General features: G+C 31.6%; 1 protein-coding gene across 1 annotated transcript in view; it reads right to left on the bottom strand.

Annotated features, from left to right (window-relative positions):
• Window positions 1-1,005: 1,005 nt before the first annotated feature.
• Window positions 1,006-27,235, bottom strand: part of LOC111623172 — a 28,323-nt gene continuing 2,093 nt past the window's right edge. The window contains exons 2-6 of the mRNA XM_023365642.1: window positions 13,807-13,941; window positions 4,334-4,549; window positions 3,936-4,156; window positions 3,266-3,464; window positions 1,006-2,782 (exon numbers count right to left, since the gene is read on the bottom strand). Coding sequence (XP_023221410.1) covers window positions 1,947-2,782; window positions 3,266-3,464; window positions 3,936-4,156; window positions 4,334-4,549; window positions 13,807-13,941 — 1,607 coding nt within the window. The 3' untranslated portion in view covers window positions 1,006-1,946. The remainder of the gene's footprint in view (window positions 2,783-3,265; window positions 3,465-3,935; window positions 4,157-4,333; window positions 4,550-13,806; window positions 13,942-27,235) is intronic.

Raw genomic sequence — 27,235 nt, 5'->3', positions numbered from 1 at the left:
TCATTTTAAATAAAGTTACACTTAATCTTTACATAATTATTATATATAACAGGGCCCATAAAGTCAAACAACATAGAGTTGTTTACTTCCACCTGTAGAGATCTTGAAATAATTATTTAAGAATATACTGCAATATGGTGTATTGTATGTCTGCTAAGCAGTGCAATAGCAGCTATTATTTACATACTAGCTTGCATTACATCCCTTTTTTTATCACAATACTGGCCATCTCATCACATCTTGTATAATGATCTGTATTTAACATTTAATTTTTTGGCTGTAACAATCAGAATTATTCTCCTATATTACTGTATTATATCAAAAGTCAATGACATTCATTTAATAATAAATACTTTTAATTGTTACTACTAATAATGCATGCAGGAGCATAAAAAATAACTATTTGATCAAATAAGCAGCCAATCTTGCCATTTAACATTTAAAATGTATGTATGCAATTATATAAAATAATGTGAGAATCTTTGCTTGTTACTGTCGCAATGAAGTTATTTTTAATTTTACAAGAAAATTTCACTTCCTAAATCTACTATACACATTTAAGAATGAATAAATTAAGTATATAAAGAAAACAAAATAAATATAATTTATATAAAAGTTTTATTTATATATGAATTACTGAAAATTTAAATAAGAAATGACAATGAATTTTTTTCAATATTTTTTCTTTTTTTACTTTTCAATTGACATCACAATACATATCCGACAAGACATCGAAATTACTATCGTCTAATCTTATAAAGCTAACGAGGTACAGCAGTTTTTACATTATATCCTGACATTAAAATAAAACTATTTCACCACAAAATCAGGGTATATCACAGAATATGGACAGAGTTCACTCCCCTGAACGAGTGCAATTTATTTATTATTATTTTTTTTTGTTTCCCCACATATTAATAAACAGCAGATTTGTAAAAAAAAAGTCTTAAATTGTTTTTTAGTCTTATTTTCCTACATATGACATCTGTATTTAACATTTAAAAATGATATGACTGTCATTACAAAATTATATTGCATTATGAAAAGGATAAGTTATTCCAAAGTACCTGCAACATTCCTCATTTTACACCTGGATGGGTTCTTTTTTTTTTATTTTGCATGTCTTTAACAGCTACAGATATGTAGCGATAACTGCAATGAGTGAAATGATTGTAATTACGCTACAAGAATTAGTCAACTGTCTTTAGAAGACAGAAAATTTGGCATAGAGGAATCTGAGATTCTTCTAAAGATTACAATTGAAATCATTTTTTTTATTTTTGTTTTCCCCCAATTATCGGAGAGAATTTTATAAAAATAACTGGATACTATTCTTAACTCTAGTAAAGTTATACTGTATTTCTAAACCTAGTTATGTGCATCAAATAAATAATTACAATCTATTTAAAAACCTTTTTAACAGGGCTCAAACAGTGGATCATGAGCACCTAACTGTTTGTATGAGGTCATTTGATTGGTCGTCTATTTACTAACACATTGAAACATCTTACGAGCTAATTAATCATCATTCGTAGTCAACAGTTTATAGTATAAACATATATATGCATATACATATATACTGTTTACTGTCGATACAAGTTTCTTAAAAATGAGCAAGTCAATGACTTCTATTCCTCAATAGAGGATTTAGATACAACTCAAATGAGGTATAATTTAGTTCTGTAAAAAAGTTGCACAGATAAAAAAAATTCATCTCTTCATCTACTTTTGCGAAAGAAATATTTAATTATTAATACTATTGTATTAAATATGTTCACTTACAAGCTGTCTTCTTGAAACACATTTGAATTATATACTTAAAGTAGATTCATATTCGCCAGCATAAGAAAATCTATACAGATTTTTAATTTTGTGCACGGCTGTATCTAAGAAATTTCTTCATGCGACGCATGTTAAATCTTTATACTGTACAAAAATCAATTAAATTATGCTTTCATTTTACGAAGTCTGTGTCGAGTCCTCGTGCAGTGTGGACTGGATATTGCCCTTGCTGCAATTCGACAGCTAGAAAAATTATCACTTGTCCAACTTTGGTTACGGTTGTGTGCACACAGGTGTTTAAGTGGAGGTGCCGACGAATTAGAACCATAGTTGTCTACTGAAAATTTTCGTTTTACACCCACTATAACCTCTGATTTATCGTCTTCAGATTTCCGTCTGTCTTCTTCATCGTCATCTCCTTCTCCTTCCTGTTCATCATCTGATTGAGTACTCTGTTTGATACCATCCATATCTGTAGAGTTTATCTCAGATGAACAGTGTTTTTCACCACTAAATTTGTTCTCCCTATCTGATGATAATCGTCTTTGCTCCTTACCAGAAATCTCACTAGACTGCAGAGAGTTCCTTAAACATACATCTTTAATGCTTAATTTTGCTTCTGTCTTCTTTTCTAACCAGGCATTAGCAACTGAATCGACGTAATTTTGATTAGACACTGGTTTTAATCTTGAGCACTCAATGTCAGAATTATTAGACAATGCATTATCTAAAGAATCAAATTCTTCTAGTTTATGTGAACTTTGTTCCTTACATGTTTCTTGTCTACATATAGGTGAGGAACACGAATTACATTCTGAATGTTTATCTGCCATTACACGTTTTGTAACAACACTCTTTGGCGATAGAACAACTGGTTTCGGTAGGTAAGTATTACGACTTTCCGAAAAATCAAGTTTTTTCTTATGGAGCCAATCCTCTTGTTGTTCTGGTTCGGTTTTTCTAATAGATTTAGCATAACAACTATCTCCTTCTACTTGACCTATAAAATATTTTGAAAAATAAATATTGTAATAGTTACTTTTTTCAATTATTTTAATTTTAAATATTTATTTTATATACAATAGTGCATTTGATAAAAATAATTTTAGCAAGTTACAAATACAGTTTAATTAAAGATAATAGGGAGAGAGGGTACCACACATGTTGTAGAGACAAATATTGTAATAGTTACTTTTTTTATGAGATAATAGTGAGTTAGTGAGATGATAATATAATTTATATATAGAATGTAGAGACAAACATTGCAACAAACTATATCTTAGCTTGTTGCAATGTTTGTCTCTACATTCTATATATAAATTATATTATCATCTCACTCTTGCATGTATACAACATAAATTTCAAAGTTTTCTGCTATTTTGATTTAATTTACATTAAAAAATTTTATTGATAACACGAATTACTTATATAAAAAGCACAATTAAAATTAAAAACAAAGCAAATTATTTTATAATTAACTTGCCTCCGGATGGATCAATTTCATCTCTTGGACGTAATTTCTGCATTACCCTTTGCCTGAGTAAAACTTCACTTTTAGGAGGTCCTGGCGGATCTAACAATACTGTAACAACGCTAGTATTATCAGCTCTCATTTTTAAGTTATACCAACGATTCAGAGCTCGATCAACCAAGAGTTTAGATGGATTATTAGCCTGCTTGTTCTAAATGGAAAAATTTTTACATATCAAATTAATAAATGTATTTATAATAATACTTTTAAGCGGAGCTTAATACGTTTTGCAAAAAATTGAATTTAAATGAGGGGTTCGGTGGAAAAGTGGTACAAGTGACAATAGAATAACAAGAATATATATAATAGTGGTAAAATTTAACATAGGTTAAATAATCATATTTTATTAAATTACATAAATACAGATATATTTGCTTGCATATTTACCTGCTATTATCCTTTTATTTTTAAATGAATACTTTTTTGTTTTTTAAATATTTGGTCACTTATAGCATGTTTCCACTCTCCTCTTCAAATTTAATATAGAAAATTTCATTAGAAACTGAACTTTTTGTAACAAACACACTTAGTAATTAACTTTACATAAATAATAATAAAGCACGTTATATTCATATAATATCTTGTGGTAAAACGGATGAAGAATTAATAACTAAGTACTTACTATAGATGATTTATGTGCCGATTCAAGAATGTAACGTTCGTTTTCCTGTTCGGCATCTTGTACTAAGCGAACGGCATCCCATAGAGTCACCATATTCCACAATCCGTCGGATGCGAGAATAACACATCTGTCTCTTTTAGGATCAAGAGTAACAACACATACGTCAGGTTCTGGACTCACTACAAATTCTCCTTGTTGATAGTTGTAACTCCATAGATCGCCTGAATTAAAATATAAATATATTCTTAATGATTTATTGTAGAAAAACATGAAAGATCAGAGAACTATATTGCTAAATGATCTTGAAGTTTATAAAACTTAATGAGAAGTAACTTGCTAATTTATTTAACATTTAAAAATTTTACATGCTACTAGTAAAAAATGTAATAAGTTTGTACCTAACGATCTTGCCACCGCTAAAAATGGTATTTTGTCAAAATGCGTACTTCTGCGGATTGGTCCTTTATGACCGAGCCTAGGTCTGTTCCAAACCACTCTCTCTACTCCAGCTTTATTCATTACTAGCCCTCCTACGCTATAAATACGTTCCTTTTCGGCAGGAGATTCTGGTTTATGGTCTTTAGTAAGTGGCTGAGGTAACCACATATCTGAATCTACAGATTAAAATATATTAATTTTTATAAAATCTAATATGTTGATTATTTTTAGACTTAACTCTGGTAAAATAATTAAATTCTATACTTTTACCTCAACTGATGTTTTAGCTAAATAAAATCTCAAAGTAAATGACAAATTATTTTATAATAATAAAAATGCTTTTCATATTTTATAACAATAATTTGGGTTACTCCATTTAATTATGTTATCAATAACTTAGAATGCTAAACACAATTTCTGTAAGAAAACTTATTTGATTGAGAAATTTGTAATTGCCAGATTTAAATTTGTAAAATTAAATTGTTGATTTTTTTAATATTTAATTTATATTAATATTTGTGTTAGGTTGATTTTAACTTAAACACTATAACACTATATTAACACTTACATGATGATAAAAATATTGATATGTACAGCAAACCTCAATATAGCATTATTACTTGTTAATCTCTAAAATTGGCAGTAAATCAAGTGTGATATTAAACCGAAGTACTTCAAAGTATTGAAGTCTGTAACGTTCAAATTTGCAAAATTGTAATTTACTAATTAAGGTACCAAAGGATTTCCTATTTAATATTTATAAGGAAGATTCATTCATAAGTATGCATTGTCACTCTATGAAGGTAGTGTTATATTGATGTTTGACTATATATAGCATTGCATGCACTTAACTAATTTACAAAAAATTTACTGGAGAGAACAAGGGACAGCTATAATATCCATGAAAGAAACATGGAGAAAGCATTATGGATAGCATCTCATTTAGTGGATGCATAGATCTCTGTGCTTCCAAGAGGATTTCAGCTACCAGAAAATATTAGGATGAAATCCTGGACTTCCATTATTTGCCCCCTGTGCAAGTACAATAGACAGTACATCTATATTATAAAAGAAAAAACTCAGTCCACTGAACTAGGCTGGTAAGCCAATTATCAGAAGAGAATTTTATGCATGAATTAGTTAGTGAGGTCTCTAGATCTTAACACCATAGAACAAGTGGTGGATGCTCTCAGATGATGCTGCTGCCTTAACATCTGCAGAGACTTGGAAGAACAATGCATCTAGTAGCTCATTAGAGTAGCAAAGACCAATTATCAACAGTATGGTAATGTCATTGTGAAGCTTGCATTACTGCAAGAGGTGGTCACATTCCATATTAATGTAGGTGGATATTTCATTTTCATATATTACTTTTGATCTGATCTTTACATGTTATTTTTTGTAAGAAATAAATATGATGCATGCATGTAATGTATTTTCATGTATGCATTAAAAATATTAAATTTATTTCTAATATTTTGGTTTCCTTAAAAATATCTAAAAAGAAATTGTTGCTATATGCAAATTGTGTAATTTAAATCTGAAATCAAACAAGAAAAGTATAAAATCAACATATTTGATATCAAGTTTGTCATCTATATATACTATATATATATATATATAAAATTACTTGTCCTGACTGACTGAGTCAATGATTCATTATTGACCAGAGCAAACTGCTAAACCTAAAGAGGTGAAATTTGGTACACAGTTAGGGTACGTCATAAAAACGCACACTAAGAAGGGATTTTTTGAAATTCCCCCATGGGAAAGGGAGAGGATTAAGGCTTAACTGGAAGAACGGCTTCTACTGTACTATTTTAGATGAGATTTTTTTTGTTTTTAACTGCGTTTTAGTAGGGTATGCCATGGGAATGCACACTAAGAAGGGATTTTTCGAAATTCCCCCGCGGGGGGAGAGGGAGAGGATTAAGGCTTAACCGGAAGAACGGCTTCTACTGTACTATTTTAGATGAGATTTTTTTGTTTTTAACTGCGTTTAGTCTTCATTGAGTACTTAGGTGTATTAAATTGATAACATTTCAGACATTGTTATAAATATTTTTATATATTTCAATTTTTTAACCAAATGTTTGTACTGTTTTAAATTCAAATTTGTTATTGCATATTGGTTTGATTATGGAACGATTGTAAATGTTCCAGAAAATTGATCAAATTGAAATCAGTTCATTTGATTCTCAGCAATTCTCATCATTCTCAGTGGTAGGTGTTGTATAACAATTACTATGGTTGTTGAAATACTGAATATAAATGGGGTTTGCTTGCAAAATCCTCGCAGGCAAAGCCGCGGGTAACAGCTAGTAATCATATATTTCTGAGATACAGTTTTTAAATCTATTTGACATTTATACAATTTTGTGGCACCTTTCTTACATAAAAGTATAATAAATTTTAGACAATTCCATTTCAGAATAAAATCTGTTCCTTACAACAGAGAATTTTGAGATTTCTTACTGATGACTTTAACATACTTATGATTGTCTAGAATGTAGATGTATCCAGATGTTAAAACTGTATGAAGAAGCAAAGACTTAAGTAAAGTAAAAATAGTAAAACCTGAGAATTTTAATTAGCTAATAATCTTTCTAAAAAACTTATAACCAGTGTGAAATATGTTCAATTGCTTACGCTAATATTTTCGAATCCCACTGGGTCCTTCATCAGGCCTGATGAACATATTTCACGCCGGTTATAGGTTTTTTAGAAAGATTATTAGTATTGTTCCAGTGTGCGTCGATTAATTATTTATTTTAATTAGCTATTTTTCAAACAGCTTTTATGTGATCAATACTTTTAATTGTTAGTAGTTGCTATAATCACCTTTGCCATAGTTGCAGACGTGATACATTCAGTATATTTATGCTGACTTTTGACAATTTTGTTGACAGTTTTAAATCAGATTTGTCTTTATAAATATATAAATTACAGTTAAAATTAATTTTAGCTCTGTTTTAGTTTCTTAATTTAAATAGATATCTATTGAAGGTATGGAGTAAAGCAAAGCACTGATGGATTATGAAAAAAGACAATTTGGCAGCTTAAAAGCTGTTTGATAGAACAGATATCTTCCTATTTTCAATGCAATCCATGTTGATTTTGTCAACAGATCTTTCTATTTTCAAAAATACAAAATTATGGGAAGAAAAATCGGTACTGGATACCTCACTTCTGTCATTAAGTGATAAGTTTTTTGAATAATAATTCATTTGACAACCAAGATCAGAGTATGAACTGCTATACATGTCCCTAGTTCTTAATGAACCATTTATTGAGTTGTTATACAGTAGTCACCACTGAACTTAGACCAGGCTGCAATTAACATGCCATCCAATAGATAGGTTTCAAAAAAGTAGCTTTGATTCATTGCATGAATATTACATAATTTAAAACAAATATAAAGTAATTAATCTTTATTTTTGCTAAATATCAACTTGATATCTTGCAAGTTTAACAAAATTGAGCCAGTCAAAGTTGAGTCACAGGATCAGAAAACAGACTGCTGCATCACTGCCATCAATGAACATAGACCACTGCATATTTAATATTTTGTTACATCACCTTTTGCGGCCAAAATGCCTTCTATACATTTTGGCATGCTGTTGACTAGGTGTTCAAATTCGTCTGCCATTATAGAATTCCAGATAAGATGGAATCTTTTAATCCTTCAACTGTTCAAGGGCGTGTTTTTTGCAGGCGTCTCTTCATAATGTTCCATACATTCTCAATTGGTGAAATATTTGAGCTGTTGGATGGCTAAGGAAGAACTTCTGTGTTCTTTTCTGTAAGCCACTATATTATTTTTGTGCTTGTATGACATGTGGCCCCATCCTGCTGGAAAATGCAGATTCTATTTGGATATAGCTTTGCTATGGACAGAAGTAAACAATATTGTAGAATGTTAATGTATTGTTCTGAAGCAAGTGTTCCATTAACAAATGTCAACTGACCAATATCACTGGTGTTCATACACTCCGAAACCATGGCGCTGGCAGGAAACTTCACTGAGTGGTTTAACAATGATGGATCATTAGCTTTCAATGGAAGACGGATAAGGAAGAGAAGTTGTGAGTCGGTTTTTGCTTGGAAATTATTGCGTGGGAGTGCTTTTGAAGTGAAGAGTGAGCGAAGAGCGAGTGGAGTATAGAACAGTCTGGAAGTATCCCAGGGTTGTGGGTCAACGGAACAGGTAGGAGGTATTGTAGCATATTCTACAACAGTGGAGGTAGTCGAACTACCGGGGGAGGCATTGGACCTGGCGGAGTCGGGGCACTGCCAGGAGACGGTTAACTTCCGGGTTTATTCCAGGTTAACCGAGCTGGATAAATTCCGGAAAATAAGGGCTGAGTTACCATAGGACCACGTATACACGGTGTTCTTGGAAGGGGTTTCTCCTCTTAGGCGGCTTCGGCCGGCGGAAGTGTACCAGCCACTGAAACCGCACTTTCCAAGACCGGAGTCCCTGACAGATATTCGGTATGCGAGGAGCGGGTTCTTGATTATGAAGTCAAGGGACAGGGAGGCAATAGAGGGTGCGCTACAAATTAAGGACTTGGCAGGGTCCCCCATTCGGGGGCGTTTGGCGCTGTATAGTGCCCAGACAGACTACCTAATTCGCGGGGTAGATACTTCCATACTGGTCGAGAAAATTCTGGAGGCCTTGTGGGAGGCCGGGCATCCGGTTATTGAGGTCCGCAGGTTCACGCGAAAGGATGGCGAAGTCCACCAGCCAAGCCAGACGGTTTTCTTCTTGGTAGCGAGTGCGGTACCGATTACATCGATAAAACTGTACTACCAACATTTCCCATGTGAAAGATACATCCTGCGGCCGAGGCAATATGACCGCTGCTTATCTTTTGGCACTCGGCGAAGTTTTGTCGGGAGAGACGTCGGTGTCCGCGGTGTGGGGAGGACCATGACCCAGCTACTTGTACACAAACGGGATAGGTGTATCCATTGTAACGGGGACCACAGCATTAAGTCGACAAAGTGTCCACTATATAGGTAGGAAGCACAAATGTTGAAACTGTGTGTGCAGAATTGGTGTTTGTATGCAGAGGTCAAACAGACCCAAGGGGGCTCCCCCAAACTTATGCTCAAAAGGTGGCAGCCGACATGTCCCAGGTACACAGGGCAGGTCAACAAGGATCAAAGAGAAGCAGACGGAAGCAGGAAGGAGGGCGAGAAGATGGTGGAGCTACAGCGAGCGAAGAACAGCAGGCGATTATACAGAAGCTAGCAGTCTTTGAAGTGGCGGTGGAGGCCCTGCATTAGGAATTAAGGGCGATAAGTCAGAGGTTGGGGACAGAATAATGGGCACAGAAAACAACGTTGGGGGGAAGGACAAGGGACAGGGTTAGTGTGGGGTTGGAGGGAACAATAGGTCCAGGAAAAAGCACCCTCCTTGGAAAGTGGTTGAAGGAGAAGACCAGCAACTTAGCAAGAAGAAGAAAGGGCTTACGCACCAGCAGAGAAGGGTTCCTGCGTACTCTGACACTGAAGAAGTTCAATCAGGGGAAGAGGCAGGGAATGGTAAGGGGACAACGCATGCGCAATCGATGGAGGACATCTCTCCGACGACACCAGCGGAACTGGTAAAATTACACAGGTGCCAATCGATAGGAAAACCCAACAATGGATAATCGGGCTCAGGGGCAGAATATGGTTTGGATAGTTCAATGGAACGCGAGGGGGGTAAGGGCAAAAAGGGAATTGATTCTCACGGCGGAATGGTTCAACACAGTGGACATTATCATGCTTCAAGAAGCGTGGCTGGGGCCAAGGGTTGGATTTGGGTTACCAGGGTTTACGGTATTTTGTTCGGACCATCCGGTAGGACAGGGGGGTCTTCTCACCGTGGTAGCGAAATAGTGGCCGGCCAGACATATACGGCATGGGGTGGCGGACGGCGGGCTGGAGTACCAGGAAACTTTGGTTTTTGTGGCAGATAGGCCTTTGTCGGTTGTGAACCTGTATGCCCCGCATGGACAGCTAACGGAGGAGGCTCTCGAAGAAGCTATCCAGGGAGATCATCAGCCACGACTGATAGGGGGAGATTGGAATGCCCATCATCCTCACTGGGACGAGGGGTGCAGGAGGCCAGACATTGCAGGACAGATTCTTTTTGATTGGATGTCGACGGCGGAGATCGGGTGTTTAAATACGGGGGAGCCCATTCATTTCAGCACTGGCGGAGGCACAGCCATCGACATCACGATGAGCTCGACAGACCTGTTAGGAGACATAATGTGGGAGCTTAGTGGGGATGAACTTACTAGCAACCATCACCCGATCGTTTTGTCTGTAAAAATGAAAGGGGGCCCTCAGAAAGGAATGGGATCCCAGATCCTGAAAAGAACAGATTGGGGAAGTACACCGAGTGTATGAGGCAGAGCAGTAAGCTCGGTCCTAGCACCTACCAGGGAATGATAGGAAGGATACGGCGGGCAGTTTTGGACACGATGGAGGTTTCCCGGTACTTGCCACAGGGCCTTCCGCTGTGGTGGACTATAGAGTGTCGGAGAACGAGAGCGAAGAAAAGGAGGGCGTTTCGACTTGTCAGGAAAATGGTGTAACAGAGCTGGTGGGTCCAGTATAAGAGACTCAGTGCGGAGCTATGAAGGATCGTACGGCAGTCGTGTCGAGAGTGGTGGTACAGGACATGTGGTCGGCCACTTGACAAATCATCCATTTATCAGATTTTCAGACCCCTCAGGAAGATGCAGACGATTATCATGTTCTTACTAACCCAGAAGTGTTGGTTGAGCCTTACGAACAGGTGGAAGCGCTGGCAAAATATTTTGGTCACCCCAGGCCGCAGGGGTGCTTTGTGCCCCAAAGGGATCCAGGTTGGTCAAGCGAGGAAGGGGGGGAAACTGTTTACACTTCAAGATATCCATCTCGCAATAAGGAAGATGAAATCCACGGCGCCGGGCCCGGACCAAATTGGAGCCTAGGAACTGAGGGCACTACCGACAGAGGGGCTATGAGACCTCCTGGACAGTTTTAACGAGATATGGGAAAAAGGGGAGAGTCCACCCGACTGGAAAACAGCAACGATAGTGCCTATTGCAAAACCGGGAAGACCAGCTACTAAGGTGAGCTCGTACCGGCCCATATCACTCACGTCACAAATTGTAAAGACTTTTAAGCGCATGGTCTACTGCAAATACAGCAAAAGCTGGTGAGAGAAAACCGGATTAAAGAAGATCACTTTGGGTTCCTCCCGTATTGAGGAGTTGAGGAAGCTCTCGTTGTAGTCCATCACGAAATAGCAATGGCCCGCGCCCAACACAAGTGGACTTATATGATAGCCCTGGACTTGGAGGGGGCATACAACTCGGTGTGTCAATACGGGCTTCTAGAAAAGATGGCGGCGTTGGGGATAAGCAGCAAGGCTCTCAGATGGATGGAGTCCTTCCTAATTCAAAGGTCGTTCAGGGTGCGATGGAGAGGTGTGTTTTCAGAACGCCACGACTTTGTGCAGGGTAGCGTCTTGGAAAGGTGATGCAACAAAATATTAAATATGCAGTGGTCTACGTTCATTGATGGGAGTGATGCAGCAGTCTGTTTTCTGATGCCTGTGACTCAACTTTGACTGGCTCAATTTTGTTAAACTTGCTTATATCATTCACATGATCATTGCATGCTAAAATGAGGCTAAAATAATCATTTGTTTCAGAAATACTGCAATTGTAACATTATTTAAATGCAAATTATCAGCTAGTCTATGTTCACTGACGGGGGTGACGCAGCAGTCTGTTTTCTGATGCCTGCGACTCAACTTTGACTGGCTCAATTTTGTTAAACTTGCGCGATATCAAGTTGATATTTAGTAAAAAAAAAAAAAAAAGATAAATTATTTGTTATAAATTATGTAAAACATTCATTCAATTATTCAAAGCTACTTTTTTAAACCATTTTATTGGATGGCAAGTTAACTGCAGCCTGGTCTAAATTCAGTGGTGACTACTATATTCTACATTTGTTAATTATATAAGAAGAATGAAACAATTGGTTTGGAAACCACACCACATCACTGCTTGTCTCGACTTTGTGTGACATCACATTGTATTCCAATTAGTCTGGTTTTTAATTAATTAATCATATTTTCTGATAAGAAGTTGAACTTCTCATCACAGAATATGGTGCTATGGCCTAGATGAAGTTCACAACTATTGAAACATTCTTTGAAATGGACTGGAGCAGTTAACAGATGACTACCTTAAACTCATTTTAAGATTTAAGCTGGTTTAGAAAACATGGACTAACCATTTTAAAACTGGTTAATGAAAGAATGAATTGAGAAAGTTACATAAATTTAGTAGGAGAAATATTATTAATGGTTGGGTGTATCAACAGAGTAAGGTAGGTGTAATAGGTGTAACTAAGTATTAAGTGATTAAAATGGCTGGTACTAAGTCCAGATCTAAATTCAATAGGAAACATTTGTGGGATTTGTGTGATAAAGATGTGTATGGAGGATGGAAACAATATGACAGTGTCAAAGGCTTGATAGGTGCAATAATAAATGTTAAAAATTTGTGATGAGTTTCAACTGTTAATCCCTAGCATGTCTAATTATATTATTATTTGGAAGCTGGTGGGAGAAAATTAACATACTAACTGTTATATTTGTAAACTTTACAATAAATGACTTACATTTAACCATTTGCAAAATTATATTTAATTTATTGGATCTGAAACAATAAAAAAAACTAATTTATATATTTAAAAATTAATAGTGATAATTTTTAAAAAAATAGCTATTAAAATATTATAGTCTCAATAATTACAGTGACTGTGTGTAAGATGTTCTTGCAAATGACAATATATTGGAATACTAAGCTAAATATACTGTCAAGTTTGAACATGATATTTAAGAGAGACTCTTCTTGTAAGATGACAAATAGTTCTTAGAATGAAAATGGAGTCAAAGTATTTTTAGGTATTTATTCAAATGAGTTTATTGTATTTGAGAAAATGTTAACATTTTTCACAATGCATGGTGCAAAAAACTTACCCCTACTCTTTGAAAGTTATGAGTTTCACTTTTAATTACACTTCTTAGAAGATGATATCCAATTTTTATGTAAATTTATTTAATTTTAGCTTGAGAGATTTTATTATTTGTAATTAAAACAAAAATAATTAAGTAATAGATGAAATGTTTACGTTCAAAATAATGTAGTGAAAGTAGAACAATTTTTACAGTTTTGTTTCTGCAAATCAAAAATAATAAAAATGAGATAAATTTACAATTTTTGCATGGAATACAGTTAGAAATTTATATACAAATGTGATTCAGATATTTACTATACAGGCAGATACTGTACCATTTCCTAAAACTGAGTCTTAATTTTTTATACTTAAGATGCTATCTACAGATTTACATTTTGAGGAATCTCTTTATTACCTGGATCCTGACAGCCGAGAATGATTCTTGAGTCGCCAACGTGACCAATGTACATCTTTCCCCTTCGGATGAAAGCCACGCTAGCAGTAGTTCCCGACGTGCTGGGTAGACCAGACATCGTCTTGGGCCATTTTCCTAAAAATATAATCAATTTTATTACCATTAACAGTAATAAATATATAAACTTAATAAATTTGACTATCGAGTAATGTCTTAGCCTCTTTCCGCCTAAACTTCCGAGCAGACAGGTATGTCAATAAAGATTTGTTTGGGTTTACAAAGGAGGTCAAGTTCAAAAGTGGAATGGATGAGTTGGCAGAATGCCAAGTTCATTGTTACAGGAAGTGAACATAATATGGACGTGTGTGTTCCACGAGGTCAATGAACTTAAAAGTTTTGATTTCCATTTATTCTCGTTTTTCGGGAGAAATTTTATTTAAAACGTGTTTCCGAGAAACTTTTTTGTGTTAGATGGAAGTGCGTAAATATGTTATTGATAAAAATTTATATTAAGATTTACATTCAAAACTTTTCTAATCATATTCTTATTTTCTTTACCTAAAAAAAATTATACAAATAATTTATGTATGAAAGTCTTATCTTATATCTCTTCTTAAGAAGATAAATAATTATTCTCACAAAGTCAAAACACTTACTATTTTGTATTATTTTTAGTTTTTAATATTTGCTATTATCTTATTTTATTCTCTATTTAGTTTAATTAAGTATATTTGCTTACACACAATCATTATAATAATCATTTTGATGTTTATTAATGCCTAAAATAAACTTCCAAAAGCATGCAGATAAATCTTACATTTCAGACTTAGAAAATATAACTTGGCAATGACTAAACTGAAATGCTATTTGATATTATCAGTATTATAATGAGCTCTTCACTTGAACCTGAATTTGAAATTGATATTAGATATATTTTCTTCCATATTAAAGCTTTACGGTAAGAGAAATGTGAAATCAGATCCAACACTTGTTATATTTATGTTAGTTTGACTGATGATGGAGCCAAGTAATGTGTTCATATAAACATCATCATATATCCACACAGTTACAGTGACAAAAGCAATGCTAATTCATTCCTTTGTCTGCTAATAATTAAAAGATTCATATTAATTCTATATTGAGATAACTTATATTCTTTCACTAGAGTTTACCATAACATTGCATTTTGCACCTTTTCTAATTTATAATAATTTTATCTAAATCAAACATGCTACAATTTAAGTTGTAATATTTCAATTTTTAATTGTTCAAAAATGTCATTTAGCTAAAATGTGAATTAGAAATCTCATAAATATTCTGCAGGAGCATTCAGCAAGTGCAATTCGTGAACGGCGATGTCAAGGTTGTTTGATATACTAAAACAAGGTCGCCTGTTAAGAAGGATTGCAAAATAGTAAAGTGCATTTTCTTGTCGCTAACCAAATACTAGTCATTTGGCTCTTTTTACATCATTGCTTTCAATTTGTAGTTTATTCCTCTAATAACAGTATTACTCATTTGCAGGTCGTTGGCTCTTGGCTCCTCTGTAAAAAGAGCTAAAAAAATAGACAAGTAATTTTCATTAAGAGAACAAAATGAGAAGACGATTAATTGCATAAATGCTACAACAGGAGTAATTCCAAGTAAAACACTGGTTTGTAAGGAGTGTTTTTGTGCGCTGAATTCTAAATCGTGAAATTAAAATGATATAATTTGATAGTGTGATTTTATCTTTGTTACATCAGATTAAATATAATGGCAAAAACTCCACATATAAATTCATGCCTACTACTACTAGCATTAAATCAAAATTACAAAGCATCTTTACTTCTATAAGGAACAATTACACTTGTAATACTACCACCATTAAAACCATTAAAATACAGTAAAATTTCTTTAAAATGTTAGATAATAAAGAAATTTTACTGAATCCAAATTAGAAAGGTTATTAAAAAATGAAAAACTATGCAATGTTTTTGAGCTTAGCTTTTCATGGAAAGTAGAATGCGTTTAAAGTGCATTCAAAGCCAGATTAGTTTGAATTGATGCAGTTTTGTGTTGAATGAATTGCATAGTAAAATGGAGCTACCAGAAAAATTGATTAGAACCAATGTATGAAATCAGATAAGGAAGAATACTTTATATATAACCACTCAGATAATAAAGTTGGAAAATAATGCTAGTAATGACTTAAAAATTTATACGAACAATACAGAATTTTCATTCTTCTTTTATATTAGGAGGAAAACTACTTTTAGTAGTAGTGATGTATGAAGAACAACACATTCCATTAAGATTGGAAGTAATGAAGGAAAACAGGCAATCAAAACGTTAACAGCATGTTCTAATGGTCTTCGCATTAAAATACAAAATTAATGAGCTTTGTGTAACTGCAGGTACAAGAAGGTTAAAGAAATTGTAATTATATTTTAATACAGTTTTTTAAAAAATTAAATGAATATAAAAAAAAAAGAAATGCAATTATTTTAGCTTTCCCCTTTAACACCTGCAATTCTATTATGAGAGAAAGTAACATTCATGATAAGCAGGTGTTCACTTTCTCACTATTTACATGACTGGATTCTGAACCAAACTGTTGAAGTTTTATCTGCTTCTTATCTGTATAATAAACTATTAAGGTATAAATTTTATCGTAAATATTTTTTAAAATATTAATAATTATATTTAAACTGTTATTCTATGACTAACGGAGTCAGTATATAAATTGGCTTTTTTAGTCAATATAAGCATTTTATTGATTTTTACGCTATTATACTGTAAAGGAAACTGAAGTTTTATTACATTTTTTTTTAGAATTTAAGGAATTTTTATGATTTTTTGTGAATTTTATTTGTATTTTAATGTTACTTTTAAACAACAGATTAGTTTAATGATAGAGTAAGATTAATACTTTAAGAATTAAATTTTAAATTGCTATCAGTTCATTACTTTCAAGTTTGCTGGCATCTAATGAATTGATAAGACAATTCACATGCTGACATGTGTTTGTGACCTACAATTTCAAGAGCTTATGTTGAGAGTCTAAAATAGAGAAGGTGCTGAGGAAACAATAAATAGTAGTAATTCAGACTATTAAAATTTGAATTTACAGTAACCATACTAATGGTGCCAAAGTCCATTTTAATGACATAATTGAAGTAATATTTACCTGAATTGCTTGAGTTCAACCTTTCTCTAATTTGTAGTTGGAGGAAAGTTGAACTCAAGCAATTCAAAAACCAAGAAATTTTGAAGGTCATTCAGACAGATCATAAATTGGCAATTGTTCAAAAACATTTGGTTTTAACCCAGGATAAATTTTATAAAAATATATGTGTGTGAGATTCATAATTATACAGCATATAATGTGTTTATCACTTGCATGTGTAAAGTTATTACGTATGTTTCCAGGATATTTAGAAGCAGTTTCTTAACTCTGTAAATTTAATTTCAGTGTATTTTAATGAAATAAAACATTGCTAACATTATTAATATTAAGCTTTTAGCCCACTTAATAATAATTGTAACAATAATTAATTTAATACTATTATTTAGCGTTAATTTATTTAGGGGCTTATCACGCATCGAGACTTATTTATAAATCATTTATATTGCTAATTACAACATAAATAATTATAAGTTCTATATATTTTTTTACCATTTTTAATCCTAATAATTAGTATTAAAATAAATTAGAATTACTAAACAGTTATTAACAAACAACTCTACTAAACCCAATACATTGTAATACCAAAGCCAACTACTGCAATATGCTATCGAGTTAATAATGGCTATAATATTAATAAATTACTAAATAATTTGACACTAGAGAGAGGCATAGCTGCCATCCCTTAATAAATTTAATAATTATATATTATAGCTGTTATTAGTCCGATTGCATACGAAAGTGATTGGCTTTGGTATTTATTAGTTATTAGCAATAAAGTAAGAATTGGATTAACAGGCTAAGGATTTAAGAATTTTAAATTATTTTAGTGATATATTTTAATTGGATATAATTATGTATATAACTTATGTGGCAAAACAACATGAATAGAAAAATCTCTCTCTCTATACATGTTCCCTAAAGACAAGAACAACACCCTAAATCTCAACTCTTTAATTGGCAACCTTTCTCTATATACGTATACACATTCCTTCCATAACTCTTGTACAGTGTGGTGGAGGTAATGGATATGATTATGATTATTTTCTCTTTTGAAAAAGAAGAAATAATCACATAATATAACAATCATGTAAAAGTAGATTGAATAATTTACAAAATATGTCAAGGAAAATAAATTATAAAAAATTGATCATAAATTGACTCCATCGTATATGTATATTCTAAGGAGATTTTTGTTCGCTAAACTTCTCTTAATTTGTCAGAGGATTTGAATGAATTAGGTGTTGATAGGTGTGGGTCTACAGATGAGTTATAAACTATTTTGTTTTTTGAAATATTGAGTTTGTTCCAAAGCTCTGAGATTTTCCTATCATTTTATCAAGCAACTTTCTGCAATATTGAAATTTTACCTCAGTGACAGGTTTCCCAATGAATTATCTGTGTGTGTAGTTTACAAAGGAATGAACAGAATAACACCTAAACACAAATTTCTGGCAAATAAATACACATGTATAGTTCCAGTTTACTTGTGCAGTGGTTGTTTTTTGTTTTACAAAGGAATGTGTAACTTATATAAGGCTCATGGGTTTTCTGTTAGTCTAAAAACAATTTGAGAAATTACTTAAAATTTAATAAAAACAAAATTAAGCTTAGTTCTGAAAATGTTTACAAATCAATTTGGCTCCATCTTCAGATGAAACAAAAATAAATAAATTACAAAGAAACAAGAGTGAACAGTTTTCAATAATTCTACAAATTGTTGAATATTTAATATTTATCATATAATAATTATAACACCTGCTGAGGAATAAGCTTCAAATTAAACTTAAGGATATTCTTATCAATTTATGGTGATGATTATAAACAAAATTGTTTATTGTATAAATTATAAATTAACTCTTATTCACAATCTGATTAATATAAATATAAAATTATGCATAGTTGTATTTAATTAATGAGATGTAGGCAATTATTTTGTCAGATTGCATCAAAAAACAAATTTACCAATAAATTAATTTTTAATTTTAACTTAGAATACTCTGGAAGAAAACAATTGGCCCAGAACTGAACCTGCAACTCCCGCTTACTGTGCAATTGCATTGCTAGTTACCTTACCTGGACCTCATAACAGTGCCAACTAGAGATGACTTAACATCCATGGCTCTCCACAACTCTCTGCAAACTTATGTTTTAATCCTGGCATGGTGTGTACAGGTATCCCTTGATTAATGTGGCTAATTAATCCCTAAATGCTAGTATATCAAAATTACTTTAATCAAATATGAAGGTACATACCTAAATACTTAACTGAATAATCATAACCCTCTAGAACAAATTTTTGGTTAATATTTTTATTTTAGTATACAAAAATAGCAAATTTACCAACACCTTAATAAAGTAAAAATTACATTTCAGATGGATATTAGTCCTATCTTCATTGCTTGCCATGACCAATCACCAGGAATAACTATTTTCCATTGCAGAGACAACCTTTCTTTAAAAATTATGCCTCTGCACAAATATGTAAAACAGTCTAAAATGTCCACAGGTGACAGTCCCAACACAATTAAAAATATAATATTACTTTGTAAAAATAGTTGTTCCTGGTGATTCGACATGGCAAGCAATTAATGAGGATAGGACTAATATCCATCTGTAATGTAATTTTTACTTTATTAATTAAATTGTAATTCTGCTAGCCCTTCTCACCAACACCTTATTTGACAAGAAAAGCATATCTGTATTAATAAATTTATAAAATGTTAATCATCAAGTCCCACATTAATTAAGCAAGGGATACCTATATACAGTATATATAAAGCACAAGTCAGCTGACAGCCATGGAGGGCCATGGGTTCTAAGTCATTCCCAGTTGGTACGCTGAGTGGCCAGTATGGTTACGTTTAAATTGATTGATTGATCTGGAAGTGAAGATCAGTTGGAGGTCTAGGTAATGTAATTATATATATAAAATAACATACATAACCCAATACTTTGGTAAATACCAAACAATCTGGTAATTTTTTATCAGGCTATATTAAGAATAACTAATAATTGTCTAGGACAGGGGTCGGCAACCTGCAGCTCGCGAGCCACATGCGGCTCTTTGGATGTGAAGCTGTGGCTCTTTAGTTCCATACGCAAATATTATTTATTTTATCAAAAAAAAAAAAAAAATTTAAAAATTGTTCTGAATCGATTAATGAGGATTCGGCACTGATTCTATCTCTCAGCCACTTGTACTCGCTTTTCATCGCACCCCTCCCCCGTGACACGTGCCGTCACTGTCGTCAGTCCGTCGGAAGCTCTCGAATGACGCCGTCGTCGAATGAGGTTTAATTCGCTTTCGACGCAAGACAATTCTGAATAAATTGATTAGTTTTTTTTATCAAAAAACTTTATTTATGCTAGTACTATTTATTGTTGGCAAGAAAAAATTTTGTGGCTCTTTAAAAACTTTGAAATTTTGTAAATTGTAATTTTTGGCTCTTCCGACTCAAAAGGTTGCCGACCCCTGGTCTAGGAGTAGGTGGTTTTACAGATAAAAATTTGATATTAAAAATTTTGCAAATTAATGATAAAGAAGAGTTTGAATGTGTTTATAAAAATTGTTTACATTTAGTAATATGGTAACCAATAAACTTTGCAGAATTAATACGATTATTATTATATGTGTAATGATTTAATCCATTTGTAAAATTAATATTTTACATAATTGAATTGAGTTTAATAAATCATTTACACAATCGATCTTGCATGATGGCTGAGGAAACTGATTTTTTTATACTTTGATTCTGGATCATAAATATGTGCGTTATACATCATCAAATAAAATGAATACTAGTAAGTCAGTTAATTTTGTTTGTACAAAATGTTATGAAAACTGAACAAAGACAAAAAATAGACATGCTAGTCTTTGTACAAAATGTTATGAAAACTGAACAAAGACTAGCATTTCTATTTTTTGTCTGTCTTAATTTTGTTTGTACAAAATGTTATGAAAACTGAACAAACAAAATTAAGACAGACAAAAAATAGACATGCTAGTCTGTCTTTATTTTTACATGCAGTTAACTGCATGTAAAAATAAGACAGAGAGAGAGAAAAAAGATCTCCCAGAACAGCCATCTTTCTAATCTCTTGAAATTTAATTTATAATAATATATGTATTCAAATAAATATAAGAGACTTTAATTTTTGCATGCTTACCCAAGGATTTTTATTTTTTGAAAAAACAGACAACTTGAGACAAATTTATGTCAACAGAACTAATTCTGTTGATTTAAATTTGTTTAGTGTTTATTATACTGTCAGTATTATCCATGGTATCAAAGTCAGAAACCTCTTCAGTTTGTGTTAAGCTCTTCTGAACTAACACCAGATTAGACACTCCTATCTTTCCATGTGCAATCAGCCTTGCTGCCATTTAAAGAATAAGAAATGCAGCATTTCTCAAAAGAGCAGTGCATAACTTTTTCTGGGATTTTCATCCAAATACTTAGATCACTCTAATTGTTTTCTGACATTATCCATTTACATTTATTAATTAATTATCGTCATATGAACGAAAACAATAATGTCATAAGAACAAAAACAAATCTTGGAATATCTGACGTTCGAATGTTGTAGAACTTGAGGAAGGCCATTAAATATAGCCAAAAACATTAGTTTGATTAAAGAAATTGCTAGAAAAAGTGTGAAAGGTTTTATAATACTTATTTACAGAAGTTCTAGCTTTCGTGCATAAATTAATGATTTTTATTAGTGACAACAATCCAACATATGGCACTAGATGTAATACATCATAATTAGGGACATCAAATCTAAGATTCACCCTATTTTCACAGATACCAAAACCTGAAAAAAGTGAACATTCAAGTCAATATTGTATTTATTATTTCTTTTTATTTAAAAGTTAATTGTAATTATTATTATATAAAAATCTAATTGTAAATAAATATATTTGCTTTCAAATTTATTTAAAATAGTTTAAAAATGGATAAAAAAAAGCTTTATCATAAAACAATTTTTGCATTTGAGATATTAGTTAATGCCAGTTAGGATATGTCCTACGTGGCAGTGTCCAGCAACTGCGAGCAAAAAAATCTTTGTATGCGTGTCCAACTCTGAAGTGAATTCTGCCCAGAGTGGTCACGTGTTGTTTACAAAATGGCGGCGAGACAACTTTGTCGAATGCTTGCTAGGGAAAATATAACAAGCATTAAAATGGTAAATTTGACAGGTAATTGTTATCACTAACTAGATACACAACATTTTAAAAAAAGTTTTGTTTTTAAAACGTTACATTTACAAAATCAGAAATTATTAAATTACATAAAAGATTATTAATTAAAGTACATACAACATATATACACGATTTATTTGTCATTCTGTTTTCATTCATCTACAAAATCAGCCATTTTCTTCGTTGGAAGCACGAGCAGTGGAAGTGACAAACAAATTGGCTTGGTAGCTGCTTCCTGCACGTGCATGTAGAAGCATCATCTGGTGGTCGCTACACGCTAAATGCGGTTAGTCTGGACGCACATTTGCTTGAACCAGTTTGTCTGCTCTGCTTAGAAGCGCATTCACGCTCGCAGTCGCTGGATGCTGCCACGCAGGACGTAGCCTTAAAAATATAAGAGAAACCATATGGATTTATACTAAAACATAAGGTTGTAAGATCACTTAGATTTTTGTAGATTTCTGATGGTTTGTATACTATGAAAATTATATCTTTGAGTTAGAATGTGTTAAATTTTGACTAGCCAGTTATCTTTTAATACTAAAGTCACTTCACTAATGTAATGCAAGTATGCTTTTCTGTAATATACAAATTTAAAAATACATGATTATAAGTGGCCATAGAAGACATAATTGTCTATATTAGAATGTTACAACAATATTAAATGTGTATGTTGTACTGTACATATCTGTTTGTTTTGTTGACTGGACATGTTATAAAGACTTTAGTTTGGAATATTAATCCAAAATTTTGCAGGGGGAGGGAAATAATATTAAATTACCATGTTTTCTTCTTGTACATATAATATATATATATATATATTATAGCAAAATTTATAACTAACAAGAGTATGCAAAACTATGCAGATTAGCAGCCAATGGCTCACGGACCAGTGCCAATACAGGGACAAACACTTTGAGCAACATAGATCTAGATCAAATTCACAACAAAACATTGATGGTTTTTTATGCGATTGTCCAGTCAACAAATAAAATATACACAATTACAGGTTCCAATATATATTGGAATCCAATATTACAATAGATACTTTCATTGCTGTTTTATGTCTTCATATCATTGATTTATGTCAAGTGTCATTTTGTACATATGCATGTGAAAATCTGGCATTCAAAGTAGTAATATATTAATAAAAATATGATGCTGATCCCTAATACATGAGGTAAAGAAAACTGTTCGTTAATGTAGTAAACAGTTTAAGAAGTATCAGTCTGGAGCATCACACAATTTTTATAATTATATTTGTGAATTAGGACATCATTTCCCATCTTTCATCCATACAACAAATCAGATCCACTTGTAATGAATTTAATTGAGGTCTGCTGAATAGTCCGTAGTGTGCTCGTGTTTTGTATTAACTCAGAATCAATCTCTGATTCAATACAGTTAATTAAATAATCATAATTATTAGTTTGTCATTTAACAGTTTCAAATATTTAATTGTAAAAATAATACAAATAAATCCTAAATACAAAATCTTTCCCAAATTAATGAAGACAAAATGTAAATAGAATGTTTCTAAATGTAACTAGTTTATTTTAAATTAGTTTTTCTTCATTTGCTTGTAAATTGATTTAATATGAAATTAAGTTTTTTAAATTATTAGATTTTGTTCTAGATTTTAACTCAAAAAGATTTTTCTTAAAAATCAATTTATATCAGGGAAAGAAATATATTCAACAGCCTCACTCATTGGTTTGCAGTATTTCTTACTTATAATTGTTGGTAATATTAGTTTGATGCACAAAATACATATTGTCAGTAATTGTGGGTAAATTTAAACTATTTATTTGTTTTTAATAAAAAATTCACAATACAAGTGAAATCAAAATGATTTGATAAAAATAAAAGAATAAACAGATACTGTTTTGTACTGTATTTTGATCCAAATGAGGAAACTGTATTTTTGATATCCATTATGATGACACACAATGCATTTGCTTTGACAATTATTTGTACTACATAAAATACTTTATATAATATAAAAATTTGTGTGTTCAGAATTTCTGTAATATATATTTTATATTTGGTCTATGCCAGGGCACCTATGGCATGTATGTCCAAAGTGGCACATAGGGAGAAATCATCTCACATGTAATGTATCATGTGATTTCAGTGCATCACCTGTTTTTTCAATTATCCTTTCAGTTTGTTATCATCCTTTTTAAATCAACTTTGTTACATTTATTCTAATTAAGGCACATTTATTTCTTTTCATTAAATATTGTTATTCAAAGTCTAAAACTTTGGCAAGGCATAAACATTTTTAAAGATAAATATGCTTACTATATGGTCTGTGCTGCATGAGGGAATTCCCTATAACATTTGTACATTGTGCATGTGTGTCTAAATATTAATACTATTTACATCCTGACATAAAAAAGAAATTGTTAAGTAAAAAGCTATAAAAATGTTTGTTTTTTTATTTTCTATTAAGGTGATCCTTAAATAATTATAAAGCAACTCTGAATATTATGTAACACTGTTTTTTTCACAGCATTAATTTTTGAATCTGTTAAAATTATCTGTTTTTGAATAAGTAGATGCAATATTGCAGTATCTCTTACAGCAAATTCCAGAAATGTCCCCAGAGACTACAAAATCCAGGGGAGCGAGATCTAGATACCTAGCTTTCTGATTCTAAGGGCGATTATCCAATTGGAAAAGCGATTTTAAAAGAAAAACCAGAATACCTTTAAGCAAATAGTAACATTATCTAGTAAGGTATGAGACATACAGCTTACAGGTCTTGTATGCAATACTGTGCATATAACTTTAATGTCATTAGAAATTTCTAATGACATTAGTTATATGCAGTGAGTAGTAAAGACATTGCTAATCACTGTACCGTAATTTTACAGGCACCCTTTATGAATTAAATATTTATGTAAAACTTCACTTTTATTCAAATTTTTCCTTTAAATTAATTAAACCTTTTCCACTGCACAATAACTTTTAACACACCCTGTACTTAAATTCGAGAGTTTATAACTATTATTATTACAGTTCTTAAATTAACTATGACAAGAATGTGAAAATTATGTAAGCAAACTGTATCAAACAAATTGACAATGCTAAGCAAAATCTCGAGTTCTCTGATTAACAAGATGAGGACTATACCTGGAAATAAGCAGTCTTAACTATCAAGAAAAAACAACTAACTCACTTGTCTGTTTGTGGATATCAAATATAAATTATGCTTTTTGGAATTAAAACTGTTTTCGTATTAAACAGAAGAGGAATAAATATTAAATTTATCTAGTTAAGAAAGTTTCCCTTGTATAAAGTTAAACAGTTACAATGTTCCGATTTCTATTTTTGTCATCATGCTCTAAATCTCCAGCTCTCTATTGATAGTTCCAAAACAGTTGGTTAAATAATTCTGCAAGATTTGATATATCCAGATTACTTTAACTGTTGATCTTTAACTTATATTAAGGCTCTTTTTAAAGCATTCTAGATAATATATATTGGTTGCAGTGTAAAATAAGGTATTATTACAGACAAATTATATGCTACCTTACAGAAATTAGTGCCTTTTTTTTTAAATATATCTTAGCTCTTAAATACATAAAATCAGTACTGATTTGATATATTTTTTGTTAAATTATTGAAAATTAAGAAGTAAAAATATAAATTAAAAAAATAAGAGTAATAAAAGCAATTTTTTAAAGAAATCTTGCAAGGAAAATAAGATGATAATATAATAAATATATCATTAAATAAATGGAAAAATTCATTACAGAACTTCTAAAAAAATTTTAAGTTTCAATAATCAGCAAAAATATAATAAATTATAGAAAGGTCCTTGCTGCATCCATAATAACTGAAGCATCAACATAAAATTATTTATATTTACTTTATTAGTGTACACACCTGTTAGTAATCTACAAATGTAAACCGGCAATTAAGTCAAGTAAACTTAATGCTGTTTAAAATCTTTATATAAAACCATATTTTCTATATTTGTAATATTTTTATAAAGATATATTAAATTGAGAATTTCTTCTAACTTATATTTCGTCTAATGGACAAACACTCAGATCTCAAATGATCTAAATAAAAGGAAATTTGGATAATATTTTCCAATGCGTGAATTATTGTTGGGTTGTTCAACATAATACCAATATACCATCGAGTTTGTTAGTAAAATTTCTTTTTGAGCAGTAAAAATATAGGACATACTGTATTATTTTGTTTTTAAAGTGCACTTTACTTTTTAAAAATGTATTTTCAGGTAGAATTTAATCTCTTAATCATTAAACTTTTTTTTATAAATAAACTATAATAAGGTTTTATCATTAATGTGTGTGAAATAAATAGGAAACCATAAAAGTTTAATTATATAAACTTTAAGAATAAATACTCTGCTTCTTTACTTCTAAATTTCAATTTTTCAAGATCTTCAAATTTAAAACATCAATTTTTAATTTGAACATGAGAAGAAAAAGCACATGTTAAGCTAAAATCAATACAGTATACATATAAACTTGGATAATTATAGAAATAATAATATAAACGAGTATCTGTCAAGTTAAATCCTCAAATTATAATATTCATTTCCTCCTTATTTTAGAAATTAGAAACACATTAAGTACTAAAACAGTTATTATAATCAAATAAATTTCATATACATTAAGCAGTCATCTAGCAACTTACAAAATGTATAAATAAATTTCTTATTTCATTCATTAAATTCATCTTAAGCGAAAGAAAAGTGGATTTGAATGTTTAAAAACGAACTGATCAACAAACATCATCAAAAAAGTGTAGTTAAGATCCATCAATACACATTCCATTTTAATATAATTGAACTGTAATTTGGTTCAAAATATAATGCTTTATTTAATAAAACATTTTTAAATAATTAGAAAATTTATTAACAAGACAAATTTCTTATTTATGAATGCTAAAGAAATATTTAATTAAAAGTTGCTTTGATTTGTGTATACAAAAAAAAAAAAAATCCATAAAAGTCATTTACTAAACTCAGCTGCAGAATTATAAACTAGAATTTACTTCAAATGACTAAATTTATT

This window comes from Centruroides sculpturatus, unplaced genomic scaffold (assembly GCF_000671375.1).
Source record: "Centruroides sculpturatus isolate CEXI.00-Female unplaced genomic scaffold, Cexi_2.0 scaffold8, whole genome shotgun sequence".
In the NCBI taxonomy this organism is placed as follows: Eukaryota; Metazoa; Arthropoda; class Arachnida; order Scorpiones; family Buthidae; genus Centruroides; species Centruroides sculpturatus.
This window is presented reverse-complemented; position numbering and strand designations above follow the sequence as displayed.